The 23080-nt window shown below is 45.8% G+C and overlaps 2 protein-coding genes across 2 annotated transcripts in view; one reads left to right on the top strand and one right to left on the bottom strand.

Annotated features, from left to right (window-relative positions):
* The window catches only part of BCL9 (BCL9 transcription coactivator), a 102852-nt gene that overhangs the window by 76530 nt on the left and 3242 nt on the right, over window positions 1-23080 (top strand). Inside the window, exons 10-12 of the transcript XR_008428551.1 lie at window positions 13042-13155; window positions 15782-15952; window positions 19422-19506. The gene's annotated coding sequence lies outside the window, so the exon portion shown is untranslated. The remainder of the gene's footprint in view (window positions 1-13041; window positions 13156-15781; window positions 15953-19421; window positions 19507-23080) is intronic.
* On the bottom strand, window positions 8089-21274 carry GJA5 (gap junction protein alpha 5). Its single transcript, XM_053931930.1, has 2 exons — window positions 21192-21274; window positions 8089-10904 (listed from the first exon to the last, which is right to left on the bottom strand). The coding sequence occupies exon 2, from the start codon at window positions 10853-10855 to the stop codon at window positions 9743-9745; it is 1113 nt and encodes a 370-aa protein (XP_053787905.1). The 5' UTR covers window positions 10856-10904; window positions 21192-21274; the 3' UTR covers window positions 8089-9742.

Genomic DNA, 23080 nt, shown 5'->3' with positions numbered 1-23080 from the left:
TTGGTCCTGCAGCTCTCATGCCCTGGAAAAAAGAAAATAAAATAAGAAAACACAGAAAACAATGAACTTTTAAAAACCTACATTTTCCCCTGCAGGTTTGTGGAAATCAGACTTGTTGGTCTAAACAAGAGCTTTTTCGAAGCAGACATTGAGTCTTGTCACTTTATTTTTCAGCACCTAATTGCAAATGTGTGGCAGGTCTCTTTAATGTGTTTCATATAGTCAAATGGAGAAGCTGTTTTGCATATCAGACTGATACAGGCACTGGATGGTGTAAAATGTGAGGGAGCCAACAGCAGTTAGCTCCCCACCACCAGCTCTGAGGAAGCATAAAACCAGCTGAATTATGGCAGAGGTTGAGCAGTCTCCACATCTGGGGTGACACCAGTTGCAGAATCACAGGGTGAATGCTCCTCTTACCAAGAACTAGCAGAGACATGAGACATACCATGTTTTTTTACATTCATAGATAAAGGACATGCATTTTGCTGTTTCGTGCAATCAGCAAGAGAAATCCAGTACAAAGCAGCAATTGATAATTTTAAGAAATACATAGTTATCCCTTATTAATTTTATGGTCCATATTTTGGAAGTGTCTCCTATCCATGCAGTGCAAAGCAGGTTGCAGTTGTTAATCTGCACCATTCCCTGGTGAAGTCCTACACACAGCCTGATGATTCCTGGTGCCCACCCAGAAGAGATGATTTGGGAGGAGATTTAACAGAGTGCCCTGATGCTGCTGAGAATCCATGGCAAAACAGGCAACAGCAAACAGCAACCTGACTCATGCAACAGTGCTAGAAGGAGTGAACTGCATCTCTTCTGAGGGTATCCCCAGGTTTGGAAAGCTGTTGGAATGTTGGCTGCAAACAGTACATTTGTATGCAGGCAGTAGGCACTAATTCAAAACAATAAGGTAATGAACTTGAAGCTGTGTCCTGGTGCACAGTGAGGAGCGTGGAGGGAGCACTGGGAACTTTAGCTAAATCAAAGTCAGGGTAATTTCTCATGCAGCATTCTGCAGGCCGTTCAAACTGAGATTATCTTTTGGCAGATGGGAATAACACTTATTCCCTGGCTCTGCAGGAAGGCTGTGAGGTAGCAAAAGTACATGCAGAAGGCTTTGTATATGCAAAGCTCAGCTGTTTTTTCACACTGTATTAGCTGTTTGAGTGACAGATACAGCCTTTCCTTCAGGTCTCTTCTGACAGCTCCGGACCCTTATGCTTGTGACAACACTGCTCTTACAAAATGGAAATAGTTGGGTTGCTTTTGTGCATGTTGCATGGCTACACACACAGCGTTGCTGAATACACAGAGTTTAAACTCTTTTATCTTGATTTGTCTTCCCCAGCAACTGATCTTTCTGAAGACACAAAGGTTTTTTATTCTGGTTCCCCTGTACATTTATTGCCTATCTCAGGCCATGGCACTCCTGTAGGCTCTCAGCACCTCCTTAGTGGGAGGCAGGGGCCACTATATTTTTTCAGATGGGAATTTCAGGCAGGCAAAGCCAAAGATGACTGGCCTGCTGTCAGACATAAAACTTCTTGGACTAGGAACCTGAGGGCACTCTCCAAATTTCCAGGCTGGTGCCTGAGCTGCTTGTCCAGACTCAGTGTTATCTTTTGCTGCTGTTCTGATCCCATCTGGCTGTCAGCTGTACCAGCCAGTGCTCCGTGGGTATTCATGCTGCTGCCAGTTCTCATGTCTCAATTGGGAGTCATTTAATGCGGGTGACTGAGATTCCTGGAGAGGAAGAATTTGAAGTATCCCAGACAATGGTATGGCTGACATAGTTTTTGTCATAAGACTATGTTTTAGTATTAATTTTAAGGATTGTTGACACACATGAATTTTTCTTGGGCTTCAGGGTTTGTGGTTTCAGCCATAAAATAGGGTCAGAGGCACAATAGTCCTGGTATCAGAGTTTAATATCCTTCTCTTGTAAAAAAATATAATAAATGGGAGGAGAAACATATGTTTTAAAGTTTCCAGTGATGGTGAGATTTTAAGAAAGAGGCAGCACAACATTTTTCATGATCATTTGGCATTTTTGAAGAAAGATTCCTGGTACAGCCTGACTGTAAGGCAACAGAGTCAACACCTGAGTCAGAGAAGGGAAAGGGGCATGTCTCCCTGAGAAAGAAACTTGATTGCATGTTCTCTTACTCTCAATTACCCTAATTTGAAGTGGGGAGCTAATGAATATTGCTAAATGGTTTGAAACAAACAGCAGCAGTGTGGACAAAAAATAGTCATTATGAGCTGCAGTGTATCAACCACAGTGAATTTTTCACAGATTTGTAGGTTTTAATGCTGGGGTGACTGCTCTGGCTGTTTGCTTAGTGTAGGGGAGAGGACTTTACCCAGTAATTTCCAATGGGGTCAGTAACTTCTATTGGTACCAGTGCACACCTTTTAAAATCCCATTACAGTAATTAGAAATTAGCTCATCCCTAGACTGTGCTTTCCAATTGTTAATTAAAATATTACTTCTCATTGTACGAGTGCTTCTGATAGAAGAGCAGTCAGCTGTCAGAAATGTTGTTCCTTTTTGCAAGATAGCAGGATTGAAATCCTTCTCACCTTTGTCTTGGGAAGTGAAACAGAGCAAGCTGCAGACTCCCACTGCAGGCCAGTCTGTGGTGCAGAGATGCCAGGGCTGACATGGGAGGTGACACTGCATGGAAGTACAGAGCAGCCAGGCCTGTCTGTGTGTGTGTGTCTGAGATGCTGTGGATGTGTGGTGCTGTGAGGTGGATGTGCTCTGCAGCCTCGCTGCTTGCTTAAAAATGCACCTGGTGTGATGGCAGCCCTGATTTGGGGTGTGGGAGGAGTGCTTTGGAGTGTGCCAGGTGTGCACTAGGGCAGGAAAAGGGATAAAGTATCTCATGTTTTTTCCTTTGATGATCTGGAGCTCTCAGGTACCTCACTGTGGTGTGCTTGAGTGGTCAGAGATATCCATCAGGAATCAGTGAGGATTATTCTGAGTTCTCTTTCATTTAATTAATATCTTTGTTGTTGATTTAGGACTGAGTACTTTAATGAACTTTTCAGAAAGTCCTCAAATTTGGCATTTCTCTGGAAATGTCAGAGATGAATCTTGTGAAGCTAGAGATAGGGAGAGCAAAGTATAATTATATCCTAAGAAAATACAAGGCCACATAGGGAAAAAATAATCCAAAACTTCATTTCAGAGGAAAAAAACAGGTGAGAAAAGATTTCTCATGATCTGCAAGGGCTGAAAAAAATGAATTGAACTGAATGTGAAAAACTAATATGAATTGGAAGAAAGTGCATTTTTCTGTGATTACACAGCAAAGATGGTGGTAATTTCTGCTATGTATGTGTACCCAAGTGCTTCTTGAGTCTGGGCTGAAGTGGAAGAAAAGCAAAGTGGGAAAGAAAACATGGTTTCACTGGACTACATGATTTTGCAATGTCTAATTTAGGACACTTGTTTCTGAAAAGTCTTGCTTGTAGCCTGGCACACATCAAACTGGTTCTGTCAGAAGCACTTTTCAACCTCAAACTTTGTTCCCAGGCCGAAGAGCTGGCACGACATTTACTCCAAACCCCAAACAAATAGCAGCAAGTTTCTGACCTCAGGCTTGCTTCTTGCTGCTAATCTGATTCCTTTTAAGGGTAGGAGCGGGTGGTTAACATGATTTCCAGTGAAACCCTGCTTGCAGCTGAATATGAGAGTGTTGGGTTTTGCTGGGGCTGTTGATAAAAATGTCACGGCCACACACCCATATCCAGTTTCTAGGAAAATCTTCCAATGTGTCTTTTGCATTCTTTATATTGTCATATGGCTGACCATCACTGAGATGCCTTCCTAAGATTATGTTCATGTCCAATTAGAGCTTGAAATTTAACTCTCTTGTGGGTCCCTACCAGTTCATTTTGACCCCTTGCTTGGCCCCATATGCTGTACCCCTTCCTGTCTAAAACAACTTTATAGTAAAGAGGAGCCCTTGCATATGAATAGTGAGTCACAAACCCTGATTCTGAGTAATCCCTGAGCAGCTCCCCGCTGTGATCCAGCCCCAAGAGGAGGAGATGTCCTCTCAAAAAATAGCAGGGGTCTGCAGCAGACTTGGTCTTGCTCCTGCAAACGCTGCAGAGGTTGTTTTTCTTGCCTGTCATGTGGCAGCCAAACAGAGTTTCTAATACAGAAATAAAAAGAGAAAAAACTGCCTAATCTTCTAATAAAATATAGCCACCTCGAGGGAGGAGAGTGACTTAATGTAGCAGTCCTACAGGCCTCAGTCAGGGAATAATTTTAAAGGAATATGTAAATATTGCAGCTTTTCTGCATTTTGCTTTCTGACTTGCTCTGGGGGAATACTTTCTTCCAACGTACGTGGAATGATTGCATTTATTCCCCCAGAGACCAGTGGGTTTGTGTTAATGGGTTGGCTATGAAGCCTGACATGTTAGAGGACAGGGGAGTGGGTTTTATGCCGGTGCTGCAGTGTGTTCATAGAATCACAGAACCACAGAATATGTTGGGTTGGAAGGGACCCATTCGGCTCATCAAATCCAACTCCTGGCCCTGCACAGGACACCCCAAGAATCACATCATTGTCCAAACACTTCTTGAACTCTTGGCTTGGTGTTGTAACCACCATTTCCACCAGGCAGTACATCACACTTCTCTTAGGTGTCTTCTATTACTAATCTAAATGCATTTAACTGTCCTTAAAATGTCTTTTGGTAAGTATTTATTGCATAACGTCTCCAGTGGAGGTGTGTTGTTTGGTTTGTGATTGGCTACACAGCACTGGATTGGTTACACAATATTGTTTGTGCTTCCTGAGGGCTGGAGGAGCACAGAGCTGCCTCTGGGGTGGATATTGGCCCATATGAATTTAAAATTTGGTTTCCTTGACTGACATTTACTTTCTGAGAACTCTGTTGCCCGTCAAACTCAATTGCTCAAAGGTCTGTGGGAAACCAGTGGTGGTATGTGAATGTGGCCTCAGCAAATTCATTTTTTAAAATGTGAACCAATGTTCACTGGAGGAAAAATGAAGCATTTCTGCATTATTTGGCTGCAGTGAGTCTTACAAGCTCATTTGATCCTCCTTCTTTTTCTGTCATCAGATTTTCATGACAAAGTTATATATGTATGGTATTGCAATTCCCGAGCTCCCCAGAAAGATCTTTAATCATCTAGACCATATAAGCAACGAACACTTCAGGCAAAAGCAAAGCTATTAATTTTGCACTTCAAAGTCACAGTTTTTTCCCCCTACGAAGTGTGTCTTATAGAGCTGCCACTCTCCATCCTCATTTTTAGTCTATCCATACCTCTGGTGCCCCAATAAACCGAATCACTGAAATGTTCTTTATTCACAATTATGTACAGAACCTCCCATCAGCCCTGTACAGGATCCCCTCCTGTCACCCCTGCTGGGAGGAGGTGCTGGATTCCCTCAGGGGCCATGCTGCGTGGTTGCTGTGAGCCTCCCAAGGGAGCTCCCTGGGAACAGCAGTTCCCCTTGGCCTGTGTTAGTCCCAGGCTTCCCAGGAGGCAGCAATGCCAGCAGGGAAGCTGCTCTGGAGTACCTGCCATTGCTGTGTGTCAGGCTCTCTGCTATGCTACGCTGACTTTTGGAGTTCTGAATTTCTGCCTTCCTTGTACTTTGGCCATTTGCAGTCCAGTCAAGCACGGTCTCATTCTTGTGAACACACAGTGCTTTTGTTCTTTGGGGTTTGGGTCTTCCTAATTCACTGGCCTCAGTGATGTCTCATGGAAAAGTGTTTGAAGGGAGATTGTGCAGTCTGTCATCTTCTTCCCTTCTAACAGTCTGAAACTTTATCAGCATGAAATTTGCTTGAGTATTGTCTTGCCCACATATTCTGAAAGAGGAAACAACTTGCTTGATCCACGTCCTCTAGATCAGCCATTACTTTTAAACCTCTCCCTCAATTTCTCCCTCAAATTTCTCTTAGCCTGCTCAGCTGTCCCACTGTGCTGTTCATGGAGAAGAACTCAGAGGCATGACCTTGTCTCAGTTCAATACTTTATTAGTTTTGGCATTCTATGTATTTTTAAATATAGGTTTTCCTTTTATAGGATTAAGTATTTCTGCTTTAAAGGCTTGTTGAAACACGTTTCTCTGTCTTCCTATCTCAGGCTCAGCAGCTGATCAGCACAAGACTGTAGATCAGAACTGACTTCTGGCTCCTTCAGACATCAGCTAGAGGAGGAAATAGTTTGAGGTGTACTGACCAAGGAAATAACTGGGGTTGGCATTTCTGTCAAATGTTGGTTCCAGCTGTTGCTGGAGAATTCACAGTTCTGAGAGTCTGAGCAGTCCCAGCAGGTAGAATTGGAGAAAAGAGAGGCAAGAATAGAATGAAAAACTCTCATGTTTCCTCTTTTCTCCCTCTCAGAGCATTGTCTTTGTAATGCTGCCATTTAAAGATTGAGTACCTATCCAAGGGTAGAATTTAATATGTAATGATTCAAGTTGCTACTAGAAGATTGTCTACCCATCCATCTGGTACAAAGCAATATATACTAAATCTGTCTGAAAGGACAGGTCAGCCTGTAGTAAATGTGCTCCTATCATAGTGTGACAGCCTGGCCAGCCTTGACAGCGGGTTCCAAGAATCACAAGTTTATGATCTGTCAGCTAGTGCAAACATCCATCCATCAAATATCCCCCACTTGTTATACCTAGAAGACAGAAGCCTGGAGGCATTAAGAAATGGGTGGCAGAGGGAAATTATCTGTGTTGATACATTCACTCTCTAGGATGAGAGAGAGCTGGGATGGTTGTACTCCTCTGGTCTCAAAGATCACCAAAACCCCACCTGTGAACGCGGTTGGATCACAGAGGTTCTGAGACAGCACGGAGGAGATCCTTGTCCTCTTTTTTTCAGGTCTACCTTGCCCTCCAGCAGAGACTGTAGCTCAGAGTTTTTAAAGATTGGGCTATTGCTTGCTTTAAACCACGAACACTTTATTAAACAAGGTCTGTGTTCATGCTTGAGTGGCTTTACTAAACATTAATGTCACTCCGTAGCCAAGCGTTCCAGGGGGAGTGCTCCTGACTTCCCCATTGCCTGTCTCGCAGCAAGGTGGCACCCTAAGGGACAGGCATGCTCAGGGCTGTACACATGCCAGTTAAAAACCCTCTGCAGGACCAGTCCTGCCTTCTTGCTGCTCAGGTGGCATCCTCACCCCGAGCTGAAAACCCCCAAACCACAGCTTCTTAATCTTAAAGGGTCCCTGTAGTTTCTAATGCAGTTAAAGGTCCTTGTCCCAGTGTCCTCGTTGAATTCTGGATTCATTCTTTATGTCCCCTCTCAGGCTCCTTGCTGGGACCCAGTACTTTATTGGTATCCAGCTCCCCAGCCTTCAGAGTCCCACAGGATGGGAGATTGTGTGGAGAAAGTGAAGAAGGGCACTTCCTTTGGGTGGACAGAGAGATCCAAGGCCAGAAGGAGGGAGCCTGTGAAAGTTGGAAAGTGGGAGAGCAAAGGATAAATTTCAAAGGAAGGACATAACTGAGGGAAGAAAAGGAATTTCTTTGGGCTGGGCAAACACATCTTGAGAGATTTGAGTACCCAAAGGATCACTGCAGAGATGGTTAGCAGTGCATTCTCTCAAGGCCTTGTCTCTTAAAAAGACTTCAGGGCTCATTTACTGCATGGACAAGCAATCAGATGCATGGGGGACAGGTCTTGCTTCCGTCTTCCTGCTGAGTTGGCTTCACATCACAGGTGTCCTCTCTGGGTACAGAGGCGTGCTGGGATATGCAAGGAGATGCAGGGAGCAAGTGTTTGCAAGAGGAGGGAAGCTCTGCTCCCTGACCAGCTCCTCCTTCCTTGGTAATGCAGAGGCAGGCAGGGGAGCTGGGGGGTTCCTGTTAGCTAGTCAATCAATCATTTCCCGATGTTTATTATTTATCCCCCTGGCTAAACCCTCCTCTCATTCCTGCCACTCTGGGCAATGGGAATTTTCATGATCTCTGAGCAGCAGAGGCTGGCAGGGAGCCTGATCCCTGCTAGAAGCTCATTCTCAGCCATGTGAGAGAAGAAACATCCACAAGGAGAGATGGAGTTAGAACTTTATTAGGAGAAACCTAGACACGACTGACTAAAATCTCATGTTAAGGAAAACACACAGGTCTTTTCAGGATTAAAAAATACAAATATATAAAAACTTACAAACAAAAACATGGTTTCCCCCATCAGAGTGTGAATGTGTATTTAAATGTACAGGGAGCTGTACCAAAGCTGTGTATCAGGAGCAGGGATTCACTTTCAGTGGCCCTAAGAGAGGGAATGGCTCAGTCCCCTCATCAGCTGGTCCCAGGCCATTTGCTTGTGCAGTCCAGTGTTGGGAAGCTGTGGCCTGTGTCTGAAAGGGCAGTGCAGGGTAAACAACAGGGCTTGGCTCTGTTTAGCAGATCTTTAACAGAGGTATGTCAGCTCTGCACTGAGGAAATGTATCCGGAGTGGGAGCTGCCTGCAGACTTCACCCACCAGACTCACAGTGCAGCCTCGGGCCCCAGGGGCTGCTCTGAGAAGCTACAGTGGTGGAAAGACCCTGTCCATGGGTGATTTCTAGCACTGTGTGTGCTAGGGATGGAGTGGAGAGGATAGCCTGGAGGCAGAGCAGAGACTTGCTGTGGGGACAAAAAGCTTGACCTGTGCTGGCTGGCAAGCTTGAGAGAGCAGGCAAGAACAGAATGATGTGCAGGACCTGAGCAGGACTCTTTCTGCTTGCAGAGGATGCTGGAGTGTTTTGGTAGGTTGGTGAGAAGACACAGGCTGTACCTTTTCTGCAGATAAACAGAGGATGCTTTTCTCTCAAGTGGGCAGCTGGCAGCACCCTTTCAGCAGAATCCAGGTTGCTTGAAAGATGAGTTTCAAAAAGGGGAAAACCACTTTGTTTCTACATTATACTTGTGAGATATCTGTTCTCACAGGAGAGTCTCTATTTCTGTTAATGGATGTCTTGCTTAGGATTGATGACATAAGTATCTTGGGAAAATTCCCCAGTCTTCATCAACTGGTCATCTAAGTGATTTCCCTGGGGCCAGTCTGCTGTGCTGACTTAGGAATGAGGAAGGGATTCCACTGTTAGACATGAGGCAGCTGTGCACTGGGGACCACAGATGTCCTTATTTATGGGGAGGAGTCGTTATATACACAGTGTCAAAAAATTCAAGTAGGATTTATTGTGTAGGTAAACTGGTATAAAATATCTGAGCTCGGGTAGAGAAAAGGAGGATTAGAAAGAGCCAAAATGAAGCAGATGAGAAAATCTCTCTTTCAGAAAGCCGACTGGTGTGTTTCTGCTCCCTGCAGGTGAGAGAAACTTCAGCTCAGTATAACTGCCAAGCTGATGTTGCAAGTGTTGAATAGAGACCACAGAGGATGCAGAGGTCCAATCAGTCTGTTGAATACAGTATCACAGTGGATGCTCACTGGGCAAGAGTCTGCTGGCCCCTGTCTACCAGGCTAAGGGTGGGGAGTATCTAATCCCTGTGGATCCCATGGTGAAAATACAGCTGAGGGCTTCATATCCCAAGACTGGTGTCTCTCTTCAGTGCCTGTGGCTGCCCCTGCCGTGAGCTGTGAGAGGTGCTGTCTGGACAGGATAGAGAGAGGGTATTAAAACAGGGAGGTTAGGGGCGAGCGTTTGGAGTCCACTTTGTAGAAGTTTTACTGAGTGCTGGGACAGCTCCCTCTCTTCATCCCTGCTGGAGACGGGTCACACAGACAAATCATCCGACCTTGCCTTGCTGCTGGCACGGCTGGCCTTGCTGAGCCGGCGTTTCTCGTTGAAGTAGTTCTCAGGGAAGGCAGGTGCTGCACATTCACTGGCCACCTCTGGACTCTCCACGTAGCTGGACTTAATGAAGGGCCCTTCCCCAGCAGCATCCTCCTGGCCGTGGACCCTCTCGGTGGCGAAGTTGGCGGTGTTCTGCTGGGAGGCCACCTTGTTGCTGAAGGGGCTGATGAACTTCCCGTTGGGACTTGACAAGCACTGGTTAAAATCCGGCGGCGGGGTGTACATCTGTGCCCTCTCCGCCTGCGGGGCAGACTCCAGCCTGCCGGGGGCTGTGCTAGGGCTGGCTTTGTAAGACCGGGAGCACCTCTCCTTGGCTTTCTTCCAGCCCAGGTGGTACAGCTCGGCCAGGCTGAGGAAGAGGGAGAGCACTGCCACAGCCAGCATGAAGACGATGAACACGTTCTTCTCCGTGGGGCGGGACACGTAGCAGTTGACAGGGTGGGGGCACGGTGCCCGCTGGCAGATGTACAGGGTCTCCAGGAAGATCCCGTACAGGACGTACTGCCCCACAATGAAGGCCACTTCCATGGCAGTTCGAATCAGAATGCTGTAGACGTAGGTGTTCAGCAGGCTGCCCCTGAGTATGATTTGGCCTCCTGCTTCATCCCAGCCAGACAGCTTGGTCTCCTTCTCTGCCACGGAGCACTTCTGCTGGTAGTATGTGTCACCACCGTTTTTGTTCTCTCGGGCCTCTATTTCTGCCTCCTTCATCTTCCTCTTCTCCTCCATGCGCACCGTGTGCATGGCATGGCCCATGTACACCAGGGACGGGGTGGAGACAAAGATGATCTGGAGGACCCAAAAGCGGACATGGGAGATGGGGAAGGCCTTGTCGTAGCAGACGTTCTCGCAGCCGGGCTGCTGGGTGTCGCACATGAAGTCAGACTGCTCGTCCCCCCAGGAGGACTCCGCGGCTGTTCCCAGCACCAGCATCCGGAAGATGAAGAGCACGGTCAGCCAGACTTTCCCCACCACTGTGGAGTGTTTGTGGACCTTCTCGAGGAAGTCTCCCAGGAAACTCCACTCCCCCATTTCTGCTCACCAGGAGGGGTGAGAATTCTTGAGAGCTGAGCGCAAGCCTCTGTTGGGAAAAAACAGAGAGTGGTTCTAAGGAGGGTTAGGAAATGCCCAGCTGGTAATGGATGGAGTGAAATGGATTTTTTTGTTTTGTGTCAGAGGAAATGTTTTTGTTTGACCTGAAATGAATGATGTCTGATTTGCTGAAAACTTTGCTTCACATCCGCTGGAAACCTTGTGTTTTGTTTGGGATTTCTTTTTCTTTTTAAATTCAGCTACTGAAACAAAACGTGATTTTTTTTTACATAATTCATCTACAGTCTGCTAAATGAGTTCCCAAAACCTTGAGGGTGAGCCAGATTTATTTTTGGTTCAGAAAGTCCTTTCACTGTGATCTGCATATTGCATCCTCTGTGGACTGGATAGTTAAAGCAGCATTCATCTGTCTGTAGACTGCACTCTGGGAAATCCTTAGTGGGCTGATCCCCTGGGAGATAAGAGTGGAATCTACAGCCTGGCCTGAGCAGTGGCACTCAGATGTTGCCTTTGTTTAATACCTGCACCAACACCGGGAATATGAAGTGTGTGCAGCTCTGGGTTTCCTTTATGAGCTCAGTGCCACCACTGAAGCGCAGAGAAAACCTTTCTGTTGCCCACCTGCTCCCCATCCGTAGGTTTTGCTTTGGTTTTGCAATGTTTTCAGCTGCAAGTGTTTCATTTACAAGCTGCAAATGTTTAGGGGAATGTAAAGACTTTGGTGGGCTGTGCCAGTTCTGGAAACCTAATCTGCTGCCACCCTGTCATACCTCTCTGAGAGGGAACTGCTGCAAAATCTAAATGGTGGGTCTTGCTCTTTCTGCTTTTCTTAAATCATGAGGAAAAATTCACAGTTCAAATGAAACAGACAAAAGTCTCCTTGAAGTGCCTCCCAAGGACCAGCAACTCTTGGGAAGTGCTGTTGGTAGGTGGTCCGATGACAGGAAAGGTTTGCTAGACTGGGAGAAAGATTGTGAAGTGGAAATGAAGGAGAGCCTGCTTCACTTTTTTTTTCCTGACTCTGACTGACTGGTTCTGGCCACGTCACTTAACCTGATGGATAAAAAGAGAGCCGTGGGTTTAGTCCATTTGTTGTGGGGCTCTATGGGAGTGCTTGAGCAATCATTTGATCCAGTTAAGCTCACCATACTTATCTTCCCAGGGCACTGCAAAGCTCTCCCTGGTGAGAGTTAAGGGCTGGGTGCTATAAAGTGTGCATTATTACCTTGGAGCTAATGTCCTCCCACAGTCATTCTTTTGGAAAATAGCATTTTAATAAGTAAGTGTAAAAATAATCATCATAATGGAATATTAAAAGCACTAGTCGAGGTAAATCCCAAAGCCACAGGGACCAAATTGTTAACTCTCCTTTATTGTTCCTTGTCCTGTCTTTAGGAGCCAATTATTTTTATAGTGCAAAGAACATTTGTGGAGAGCAGACACTGTTAAAAGCTGAAAATTTACTGTAGCAATATTGTGTAGATTTCCTGTGAGCAAAAGCTGGAGAACAGATACACTTGTTGAGGGAAAAATATCCCCTCCTCTAGTTATGTGAGTGATATAATTTAATGTAGCAGCACACACCATAATTCATCCCATCGTTTGTTCCTGTGCTGTGTCCAGCTGCAAGGATGGATGGGACAAAGATCAGAAGTTGAATCTTCAAATTCCTGGTGCTGCTGAGGGCTGCCCTGGGGAAGGTGAGGATTGGCCAGGAAAGGAGACAGGGCAGTGGCCACTTGCTACCCCACCACCTGTCAGAAGCCATGTGAGCAGGGAGAAGAGACATACAGGAAGCAAAGGATGGGGTTTGGCTCTTTCCTGCCCTGGCAAGCATGCTGCAATCATGCTGATGGAGATCCTGGTGGCTGCTTGGCATATGCAGAAGCTTTGGTCTGCTGCCAGCCCAGAGCTGGAGGAGCAGTAACACAGAAAATCAGCTGGTCTTTCTGACTCCTCTCGTCTGCCACTGGTGAAAACTGGTGAATGTGTGGGTCTGCCTTACCTTCTGAAATGGCTTTGGTGCAGTTACTGCATTCTGGAGAAATTTGCATTTGGCTTCATTCCAGGAGCACCAGGGGATTAAATACAGGCAGATAAATCAATGATGGGAAATATTTACAGAGTGTGGCACTGAGATCAGTGTGTTTGCTTTTTTCCCCCAGAGTTTTGAGAAGGCAACCAGCTACCTACAGCTCAGTGTTATGTGTGTCCAACATCACTGTGCTGTAGCACAGCTGCATGTGTGGAATACTCCTTACAAAGCAGCACTTTTCCAGGTGAGTTTATGTTGTTTACACATGCCTTTTCTTCTTTTACCTTCCTTGGTGGTGTAAATATGAACACAGTTCTCCCTGGCTGTGCACAGGCTGTTTTTACTTACTGCCACAGGGAAGTACAATCACAAACTGAGCCCTCTTCCCATCCATTCTACTATGTGCAGGTTGTTTGGGGTTTTACAACAGCTTGCTTTCCCCAGGGATGGCTACTAAGCCTAGACACTTGCAAATTGTAAAAATCAGGATGTGCAGGACACAAAGTAAAGCAAACATCAGCGCAAGAGGAATCCAGAAATAAAAAATGTTAACGGATGCAAGAAGAACAGCAATTTACCTGTCTCACACATGCACAGAATATTTCAAGAGGTTGTAAATCAGAAGGATCTGAGGCTGGTAGTCATTAGTCTTAGGCTAAATAATAGGGACATTTCTTCTGTCCTCCCCTGCACAGACTGTCTCAAAGAAGGGACTGCCTGGAGGTGCCTCCTGATCATCCTGCTACAGCCTCATAGAGAGCTGAGGTGGCTGCTGCAAGGGCGTAGGTGGCCACAGGGGAACAGATTTTGGCAAGAGAAGGAGTTTCCCTCCTAGAGCACCATTTTTTTGCTTAGACATTTGATACTTATTAGTGAGCTATTTTTGCAGCGCCAGACCAAGGGTCTTTGAGAGCAGCTAGTTCTCTGCTGCCAGCAAGAAAAGAAGGACTGTCACCTCCTGACAGCTTTTCCTGGCTATGCAGAGCTGCCCCTGACCTAGCCTTTCTCCTCATAGCTTTACTATTCTTGGGAATTTTCCATATAGTTCCTTTTCCTCAGTCCCAGACTACTGTTGCCCTCACATGCTTTGACCTCTCAGTGACTGAGCATCTGCAGCCTTTTATATTCCTAGTTTGGGCTCAATTGGACAAATCTCATCTCACTCTGGTGTGACCGGGCAAAAAACACCTCTGGGTATTTTTGTAGGATCTCAGCACCTAGTAGAAGACAGTCTTGGCAGCAGGGTCATGCATATTCATGAGCAGCTGTGGGCTGTGCCACTGCCCTTCCATGCTTTCTCCTGGCAGCTTTCTGCTGGATCCACACCGGAGCTGGGCACCGTCACGGGACCCTGGCACCGGGAGAAGCGTGTGTGACACAGAGCAGTGCAGCTTGGCACAAACCCAGCGGCGTGGCCAGCCCGCCTCAATCATCACCTGGAACGCCACTGAAGCTGAGGAAAACTGAGCATCACCCCACAGGCCAAGCATGGAGTCTGCTCAGCTCCGGGCTGCCTTGTGACTGCCAAATTCCACGATAAAAATACCCCAGCGGGGAGGGCACCTGCTAGTACACCAGGCTGGCTCGCCAGCCATGGGCTGCTCTCTGCCATTCCTTTTTTGCACTACCTTTATCTGCGGGAGGGGAAGTGTCTGCTGCCCTCTGAGCAGTTTTTCCCATCCTTTTGGTGATGCCACGTGCTCTGAAGGACAGGCGAGCATTTCACATCAGTGCTGCTCGCTCCAGTCAGCACGCTCATTCTGGTTGGAGCTAGCCAGGGCTCTGATGAACAGCTAACAAATCCACACCAGAGAGCCAGGAGGACTGTTCTTGTGCAATCAACTTTATATGAGTTTATTTCCCTGGGGGTCGCTAGGAAGAAAGTTTTTCCCTCTTCCAGACTATCAGCAGTGATATAAATAGCTGAGCTCAACACTTCAAGCTAGCTTTTCCCACAAGGAAGGTGACAGGAGGTCGCCATCTCTGCGGGATGTTTCTAAAATAGAGTGGAGAGTCTGATTATAACACTGTTTCTGCTCTCCCTTGCTGGGCTCACCTCTTCCCCATGGCAGATCCCAGGGGCATGTGGAGAGGCTCTCCAAGGAGGGCTCCTTTGTGTGAGGCAAGCACAGTTCCCAGGGAGGGGGAAAGTATTGGATTCAAAGCCATTGCATTTTTGCCCAGTCTCTGTGATTTGCTTAATCAGGTACAACTGTGTATCTCTGGGAATTAATGAGATTTCACAACGAAGTGGAAGGCCCAAGATGTTTTAAGAAGCTCACATTCCAGACACGTGGCTGTGTGTGGATGCCATGCAAGAAGTGCATCCCCTCCAAGCTACTGAGTGAGGAGGCAGCTGTCCCCTCTGGGTACTGGACATGTGAGCAGTGACATTGCAGTGGGGCATCCAGGCTGGCTGGGGCATGGTCAGTGCCTAGGAATTGCTCGTGGCTTTCCTCCCTCCAGCTGTGTTCTCTCATACAGGTCCAGGCCAGCACGTGGCACAACAGATCATGGTGGGTGTGTGGGCAGAGATCTGTGCCCTGTGCTGACACCTGTTAGGCTGAACTCAGACAGGAGTGGGGCCCACACTGCCAAACTCTGCACTCACAGCTGTAGACACTTGGGAAGGACGCTTCAAGCTCTGCACTGGAGGTTGGTTAAAGCTGCTTTACTTTAGCATCTCCAGCCCCTTGTTAGTAGCCTCAGCATCCCATGAAGTGCAGATGTTGTCACCTCTGTCTTGCAGATGGTGGTCACTGGGATACAGAAGGGACAAACTGCTTGTTTGAGGTCACTGTGTTAGAGACAGTCTGGGGACAGAGCTCAGAGGTTGTGACTTACAAGATTGTGTCCTTTTTTCTACGCAGCACTGCCTCTCAAACCTCATGACAGCAATACAACACTGCTTCTACAGCGCATCTGCTTCTACAGACCACAGCCCTTCTCTCCTGTGCCCTCAGACAACACTGACTTGGTTACCTAGAAGAAAATCCTGTCCTGCTGCCCTTCTATAGAGGGTACACCTGGCAGAACCAGAGGTGTTTTGTTTTATTTGGTTTTGTTTTGCATTGTGGGGACACATGGCTTACAACATTAAATGATGGATAGAGTTAGAAATGCACTGTGCAAAGTGGGTGCAGTGCTTTGGATTACAGAGGATTTGTGATGCTAAAGCCCACCTCAGCAGATATCTTTTTGTTCAGAGTTTTCTGGCACTGGCTCCTTCCTGTAGCTATACAACAGATGAGCAATCATATGTGATGCATATGCTTATGATAAGTTTCTGCCTGAACCAGGCCAGTTCTTTAGCCAAATTTGTAACTCTGATCTGCACATGAACCTGGAATAAATAGCCTCATACTTATGCTTTTAAAGAAAAATAATTGACATGTTTGCATAGGTTCCATTCTGGTTCAAGTCCTGTGTTGAGGCAGTATCAGAGTGACTTTGACTCTAGAGCTGAAATCTCATGGGAGAAGAACAGCTCTGTGTTAACAGCTCTTGTCCTAGAAGACAGACATCCAATGTTTCTTATCTTTCTGCTCCTCCCAAGTTCACTGTAATTTCTGGAAGGGTCATACTGGTATCCAGACCACTGGCCCTACTTGTAGTTGCAGACAGCTTGTTATTCCTTGACGAGGTGTGCTTTCCCCTGCTCTCCAAATGTGGAAAATCTCAGAAAAAGAGAGTGGGTGAGAAGATAAGGGAGTTGAATGACCCGTCACCTCCTGCACACACAGGCACACAACCCTGGCGCACACAGGGACACAGACAGAGGGGAATCACTCAACACCTTCAAGTGTGTACATCAGGGATGTGTTACATGCACAGATGATAACAATATGTAGAATATTTTCATCTGAAGTGATAGTGGAAGGTGCAGACTCCCAGTCAGTTGAATTTTTATTGGTTGTCTGTCCAGAACATCTAATGCTATTCCTCCCCCTGTGCTTTCATATATCCAAATATTAAGGCCAAGCTCTGCCTGATGTAGTCCCAGGAGACCAAGAACAGAAGAGACCTTGAACTCAGATGAGTCAAGCTGAGGGATGAATTTATCCCACTATATTTGAAAAGCTGGCATCAAATGGTTACATGATAGTGGTATCCAGGCTTACATTTAAAATGCAGGGAGCATCTGCTAATTCTCTTGGGATTCTCTCTTGGCCTTAGAGAAATGTGGATCCCCAGAGACCACAACAGATGTGACAAAACTGGACTTGGGATAAACTAAATGAAGGCTCACTGTGCTTTTTCTACGGAAAAAAAGAACCATAAATCCTCTCTCTAATGTAAATGCTGGAAACTTGATGCTCTTTCCAGTATTTCTCTTTACAGAGAGAAGCTGACCTGTATGAAATTGCAGATGAGACTAAAATGGGCAAAACAGAAGTGAGGAGATAGCCAAAGAGGGCACAGGGAGCTCTGGAAAACAAAAACAAGCTGAGAAATTTGGGGGCTGCTGTGGTAAAAGCTGTCCCTGAGCTCTGCTGAGAGAAGCTGATCTCAAGCACTGCTCAGTCTGTGTGGAAGGCTGGTGTAAGGAGATGTGCAGGGATGGCAGGCCTCACACTGGGCACAGTATAGCAGCAATTTAACCTGCCCATGTGATTTTAGGCTCGTTCACAGACTGCATGAGATGCAACTCGTTATAGTGCTGAAATAAAACAGACTGGAGAGGTAATGGGAGAAGGAGATAGCTCTCATTCAGACTTTTCTTATCCTTTTTTCCTTCCTCTCACCCCAGTATCTCCCTGCCTATCAGTTCCCTGTGGTTTCCCAAGAGTCAAGCACCTCCAGAGAGCGTTACCTCAGTTTTTTGGCAGTTTTGACCAGCTAACTCTATACAGCACCCAAACTGCTAATTCTTTCAGCCTTAGAAAGGGGAAATTTTCAGCCACTATTTCCCACTTATTATTACCTTGTCAAATCTCATTTCTTTTTTCTTTCCAAAAATCTGCAGGATTCTTTTCACACTCCAGCCTCATTGCTGTATTCTTGCCTCAGTCTGGCTATGTGAGTGGATTATTTTTTGTACTCAGCATATGCACCATATATATATATATATATATATATATATATATATATATATGCAGAAAAACACACCCCCCTTTGAAACCAGCTAATACTAAATTGGCAAAGCCCAGCAGTAGGGAGTTAGGAAACGCTGGGGTTACTGTTCTCAGTAATCTTAAATCAATCTCTTTGTGCCTGTGCCTCTTAGAGTCCTTAACCACATCCTCACATTGTCACCTCATTCTTTGCACAGGATGCCTGCCTTGTTCTGTGCCAGCCTGGCGGGGGCTTTCTTGAACAGCAGCTATTCAATGTTTTGTTTTCTCCTCATTGTTCAGTGGGTGGCCTGTGCCTCATTTACTGTACATTATTCAAGTCCAGCTCTAAAGACAGAATTATTAGTTTCCTCATGGGTTTTCCTATGGCTTTCATCACAACAGTATCTGATCGCTTCACAGTTATAAATCTCCTTATTTTCATTACCACCCAGAGGTGAGGAGATGGTATTAGATCAGCTGTGCAGCTGAGGGACTAAGGCAGTGAGAGATCAAGATAAAAACTGTTCATTAATTTTGGAAGCTCTTTGGTGATGTGGTTAATCTGTTGGTGCTTTTTTTCTCAGTGTACTTAGCAGTGTATAATGTGTATTCAAAGCAGAGCTCTGTCTGGTTTGTGCTGGAGTGGGAGAGTTTATCACTTCCACCAGTTGCACCACATGTAGAAGTCAGATACCCAAAAGACAAGAAATGGGCATTTGTGGGTAAATGTGGCTTAAGTGATTTGCCTCATCATGACAGAGGAAATTGGACTAAGAAGCGAGAATTAACCCCAGACCTCTTGGATAGCCTTATCTGATTACAAACTGGAGACAGTTTTTCTCCCATCCCACTATTCCCTCCTTTCTTCACCAGACATCTGAGTGCAGCAGAAGACCCTGGAGCTCTGCAGGCATCACCCTTGCCAGACTGCTTCACTTTCCAAGCCACCCTGTGCCCTGACCAAGGCATCTGTCAGCTTTCCTGCTTCTAAGGGCGAGCAGTTTCATATGGAAATTCTCAGCCATTCTCAAAGCATGTTCATAATGGCATAAAAAATGGAGAAAGGCAGAAGTCTAAGTGTAAACCCCGTGGTTCTTACATTAAAACCCCCTGACCCCTCTTCAAAGATACACTAGAGAGACTTAAGAGCGTGCATCTCTCTGCTCATTGCATGCTGTGTGGCATGAATATTTCTTTGTTTCAGGGAAGAGCTAGCATGCTGAGTACTGCTCACAGAGATCTCTCTGTTGCTTATCAATAGCAATAAACTTGATCCCCCCCCACCACCAAATATTTAAATCTTTCTGTTGTCCTGTGGGAATTATTTCTAATTTTAAGCTTCTATCCTCGTGCCTCATACAATAGCACCCAAAGTATGGAGCAGTCTCCAGACTGTGCTCCCTAATGGCATAGGGTAGTGCTGAATTACTAATTCCTCCTTGTCTATTTTCAGTGCTGCAAGATAAGTCAGAAAGTGGGCAAATGTGTGCAAAATGTGTGAAATCTGCCTGAAGGTCAAAAAGAGAAGACAGGCTAAGGTATGAAGTTCTGCATTTTCTGTCAGAGCTTAATTTTTTAATGCCCATATACTACTAAAAATATTGTGATAATATATACTGTTGAGTGGGAAAAAAAAAAAAAACAAACTAAACAACAACCAACTCCAAATACTTATAGTAACAGGAATACTTAACATAGTTCCCAAGTGACCAGAGCCTGATGAGTATTTTAAACCCTGAAGCCTCTGGAATTCTCCTAAAGTATTGCTCTGCTCCCAAGGAAAAGGGGAACAAAGTTAGAAATGTGTGCTCTTCTCAGAGTAGATTTTGAAAATAGCAGCAAATGCAGAATTTTTTGGCTCCTGATACAAATGCTGAATACTGTGAGGCTTCTGAATAACTGTTTCAGCTGCTCCTAGCTGCACACACATTTGCACACACATGTTACATGCATGAAGTTCTTTAAAGAGAAGAACACATAGGCAGCAGTAGGGGAAAACTTTCATCCACACTGCTTCACCAAGGAATTTTGATAGGTTTATTACCATGGAGGGAGAGTTCAATGCTTGAGGCTCATTCAGCACAGGGCTTTTTTAGGTGAGGTTTGTCCAGAAAAGCCACTTATCCTCTAAAGGTTGTTATGGTACTTGAGGGGTAGGGGCACTGCCTCAGTTTACCTGAGTTGTTAAAACCAGAATGCCACAAAGCTCCTTAGACATGACAAATGGACAGCCAAATGAGCCTTCAGGAAATCAAAGGAGCCACCACAGATCTGAGGTGGCAATTAGCAGCCTTTACACTCAAGTGAGATTGCCTCTTTCCAGGTGGGTGTATTCCAGGGGTACCATGTTCTCGAGGCGGGCTATTCCTTGAAAAAGCAGTGTTGAATTGTGGAAATGTAATTGCATAACTATTCCAAGTACAAAAAGAGGGGAGAAAGTTAGGAAGGCAAATAAAAAGAAGCAGCAGCTGCTGGTGTGGGAGAGGACATTTGTCCCTTCAGGTCTGCGTGCCTCCTTGCTGAGGCTGCCACGGGCAGTGTGGGGATGGAGGAGAAAGGCATTCGTTCCCTGGCGGCCGCAAGGAACGTGTGACTGTGAGATACCAGCAAGGCACTTCTCTACACTGGAGTTACATTCCCAGGCTCCATGTCACACAGCAGCCAGGACACAGCACTCTCAAGGAAAAGAAACTGCAATATTTTGAAAGCATCCCGTGCACTTCAGAATATAGGTGGTTAATGCCGACACTTGATAAAGCATTTATACCCCGAGAGCCTCTCCTAGGTAAGAGTTCCCTTCACCACTGTCCCCCGAGCAGCTTGACAGCATGTTGAAATGGGATCTGACAGAAATGGCAATTTGCACTTTATACTGTCTGAGGGAGGATGTTTGGGGCTCTTGTGCTTTCCTACACATTGGAATCTATTGGTATCTATGTTCGTCGCAGGGAAGTTACTTGTTAATTCTGTAGCTGCCTGTGGCAAAACAGTTTAATTTTTAAAATGTCCCAAGCCCACCATGTTACTAGTGGGAATGTTTTGAAGAGAAAATGAAAGAAAAAGTAAATTTCTTAAGTTATTTTTTGGCCAGCCTTCTTTTCCTGCCTCTCCAAATCCCTATTTCCCCTCATGCAGTTTTCCCCTTGAGTGTAATAACTTGATCTACCGTCAGCACTCCTGCAGTTCTATTATTTCCCCCTCAGCCAGTAAGCAGGTTGCTTACCTGATTCCCAGTGTCTTGTCTCCAGTCTCCTTTCCTTGCTTTAGCAGTTTCCCTTTTTGCAGTGAAGTTGAACTCCTTGTTCTCCTCAGTTGCTTCGTTTTATTCCTTTAATATGGTTCTCTCTCTCTCTCTTCCTCTCTTTTTCTCCACCCCCTTTCTGTGTCACTTTCTGTCTTCCCCACTGCCTCTCCGCCTTTCCCCCTCTTCTTTCTTCACCTACTTTTCTTGTCTCTCCCACCCCCTCCAGACTAATCTTTCTATTTTCAAACCTGGTTTCTTGTTGTTTTTCCTTTAAAGACCATGGATCTCATTCCTCCCTCTCCATTCTCAGCCTCTCCCTGTGCCACCCTCCTCATGCCGACAGGATGCATTCGCTGCCGGCTTCGCGCAGTTCCTTCCAGCCACTGCTCCTCCTGCTCCTCTGCACATCTTCCCACAGATAACACTCTATGGTCTAAGCTTTCCCCAAATGAAAAGAGACAGCCTTGCCCCACAGTTACTCCAGCCAGACCCTGGAAAACTTTTTCCACACGAGACAAAAGACAATTCAACCAACAAAGGACATATTTCTGACTTGTTCAAGCTTAATCTGTCAAAGTAGAGTTCATGTGGAGCAGGGTCTTCCACCTCTTCAAATCACACAGAACATGCTCTGCTGGCTTGAACCAGGGGCCCAGCATGGCTGCAGCCTTGTCCTAAAGGGCACCAAATGCTTCCCAGAGACTTTTTACATGCCCCCTTACTGATAAGTAGAAAATAATCTGCCTGTCAAGAGAGGTGTTTTTTGTCACACCACCCTACCACCACTTCCCCGCACACACAGTCAGACTCATGAGCATTTGGGCCTCTCTTAAAAATGTTTTTGACTTATCAAGTGTCTGAAAGTCTTGTATTTCATGTGTGTGTCAAGCTAAGCCTCCAATTCCATTCCTGGTACATCAGGAATGGCCCAGTGAGGAGGCAGAATCAGAGATGCCTTCTGGCTTTGATAAAGGTCTCAAAGAATCAGTGGCAGGAGAGCAAGATTTGCACAGAAGACTCTGCTGACCTGAGAACCAACTTGCTGCACACAAGCTTTGGTGGTTATCCCTCCAGCAATCCTTCCCAGGCTAGATATCTCCCACCCAGAACACTGCCTGGTGGTCTCTATGCATCAGTGAGTGTAGATCATGAAATAAAAGCAGTCCAGGGACTAAAACACAACATTGCCCAACTCTTCTAATAATTTTTCTCCAGCTAATTTAATATCTCCTTTAGTCACAAGATTGAAGGCCAGTCTACAAAGGGACAGTTCTGTGCAGAGGCTCTCTGGAAGCATGTCCTGTGTGGACACTGTCACTCTGAAGTTAGGACTGCAACTCTTTCCAGGAGGGCTGTATCCTCACTGAGGGTTAGTGCAGGATGCAGGACAAAGAGTGCACAGTAAATTCCCAGAGCAGCTCAGTAACCTTCTGGTATGGAGATATGTATAGTCACCTGCTGCTTCATTTCTAACCTTATTTAAAGCCCTTCTGTGGGTTTTAAGAAAATAGAAATGCTTCTGGAGCTGTTTCTCCCTCTCCTGTGTGGCAGTTGTGTATCTGCAATGGAAATTCATGGGAAGGAGAATATCTTTTTGTCTTTGTAGAGTAATTTCATAAAGCATTATTATGTAAACTCATGTTGATTTTATGCCAGTGAGATTGTCAAGGAATTCATCATAGAAGTGTCCAAAAAAAAGGTGTTAATAATACAGGTCCAGCTCACAGATGGCTTTGGGATAGGCTAGGGATAAGGCTTGTCAAGTGTTTTGCACATGCTGTAGAGAGACAGGTCCTGTGAGAGAGCTGTCTGAAATGCACTCACCTCCCTGCGTGGCTGACACTTTGCTGTACACTCAGGGTGATCAG

The sequence above is a fragment of the Vidua chalybeata genome, chromosome 2 (assembly GCF_026979565.1).
Source record: "Vidua chalybeata isolate OUT-0048 chromosome 2, bVidCha1 merged haplotype, whole genome shotgun sequence".
Taxonomy (NCBI): domain Eukaryota; kingdom Metazoa; phylum Chordata; class Aves; order Passeriformes; family Viduidae; genus Vidua; species Vidua chalybeata.
The sequence above is the reverse complement of the archived record's forward strand: the minus strand, read 5'-3'. Positions and strand labels throughout refer to the sequence as shown.

What these genes read in the sequence shown, in the direction of transcription:
- GJA5 (XM_053931930.1), bottom strand. Translation starts at nt 10,855, where the DNA reads ATGGGGGAGTGGAGTTTCCTGGGAGACTTCCTCGAGAAGGTCCACAAA.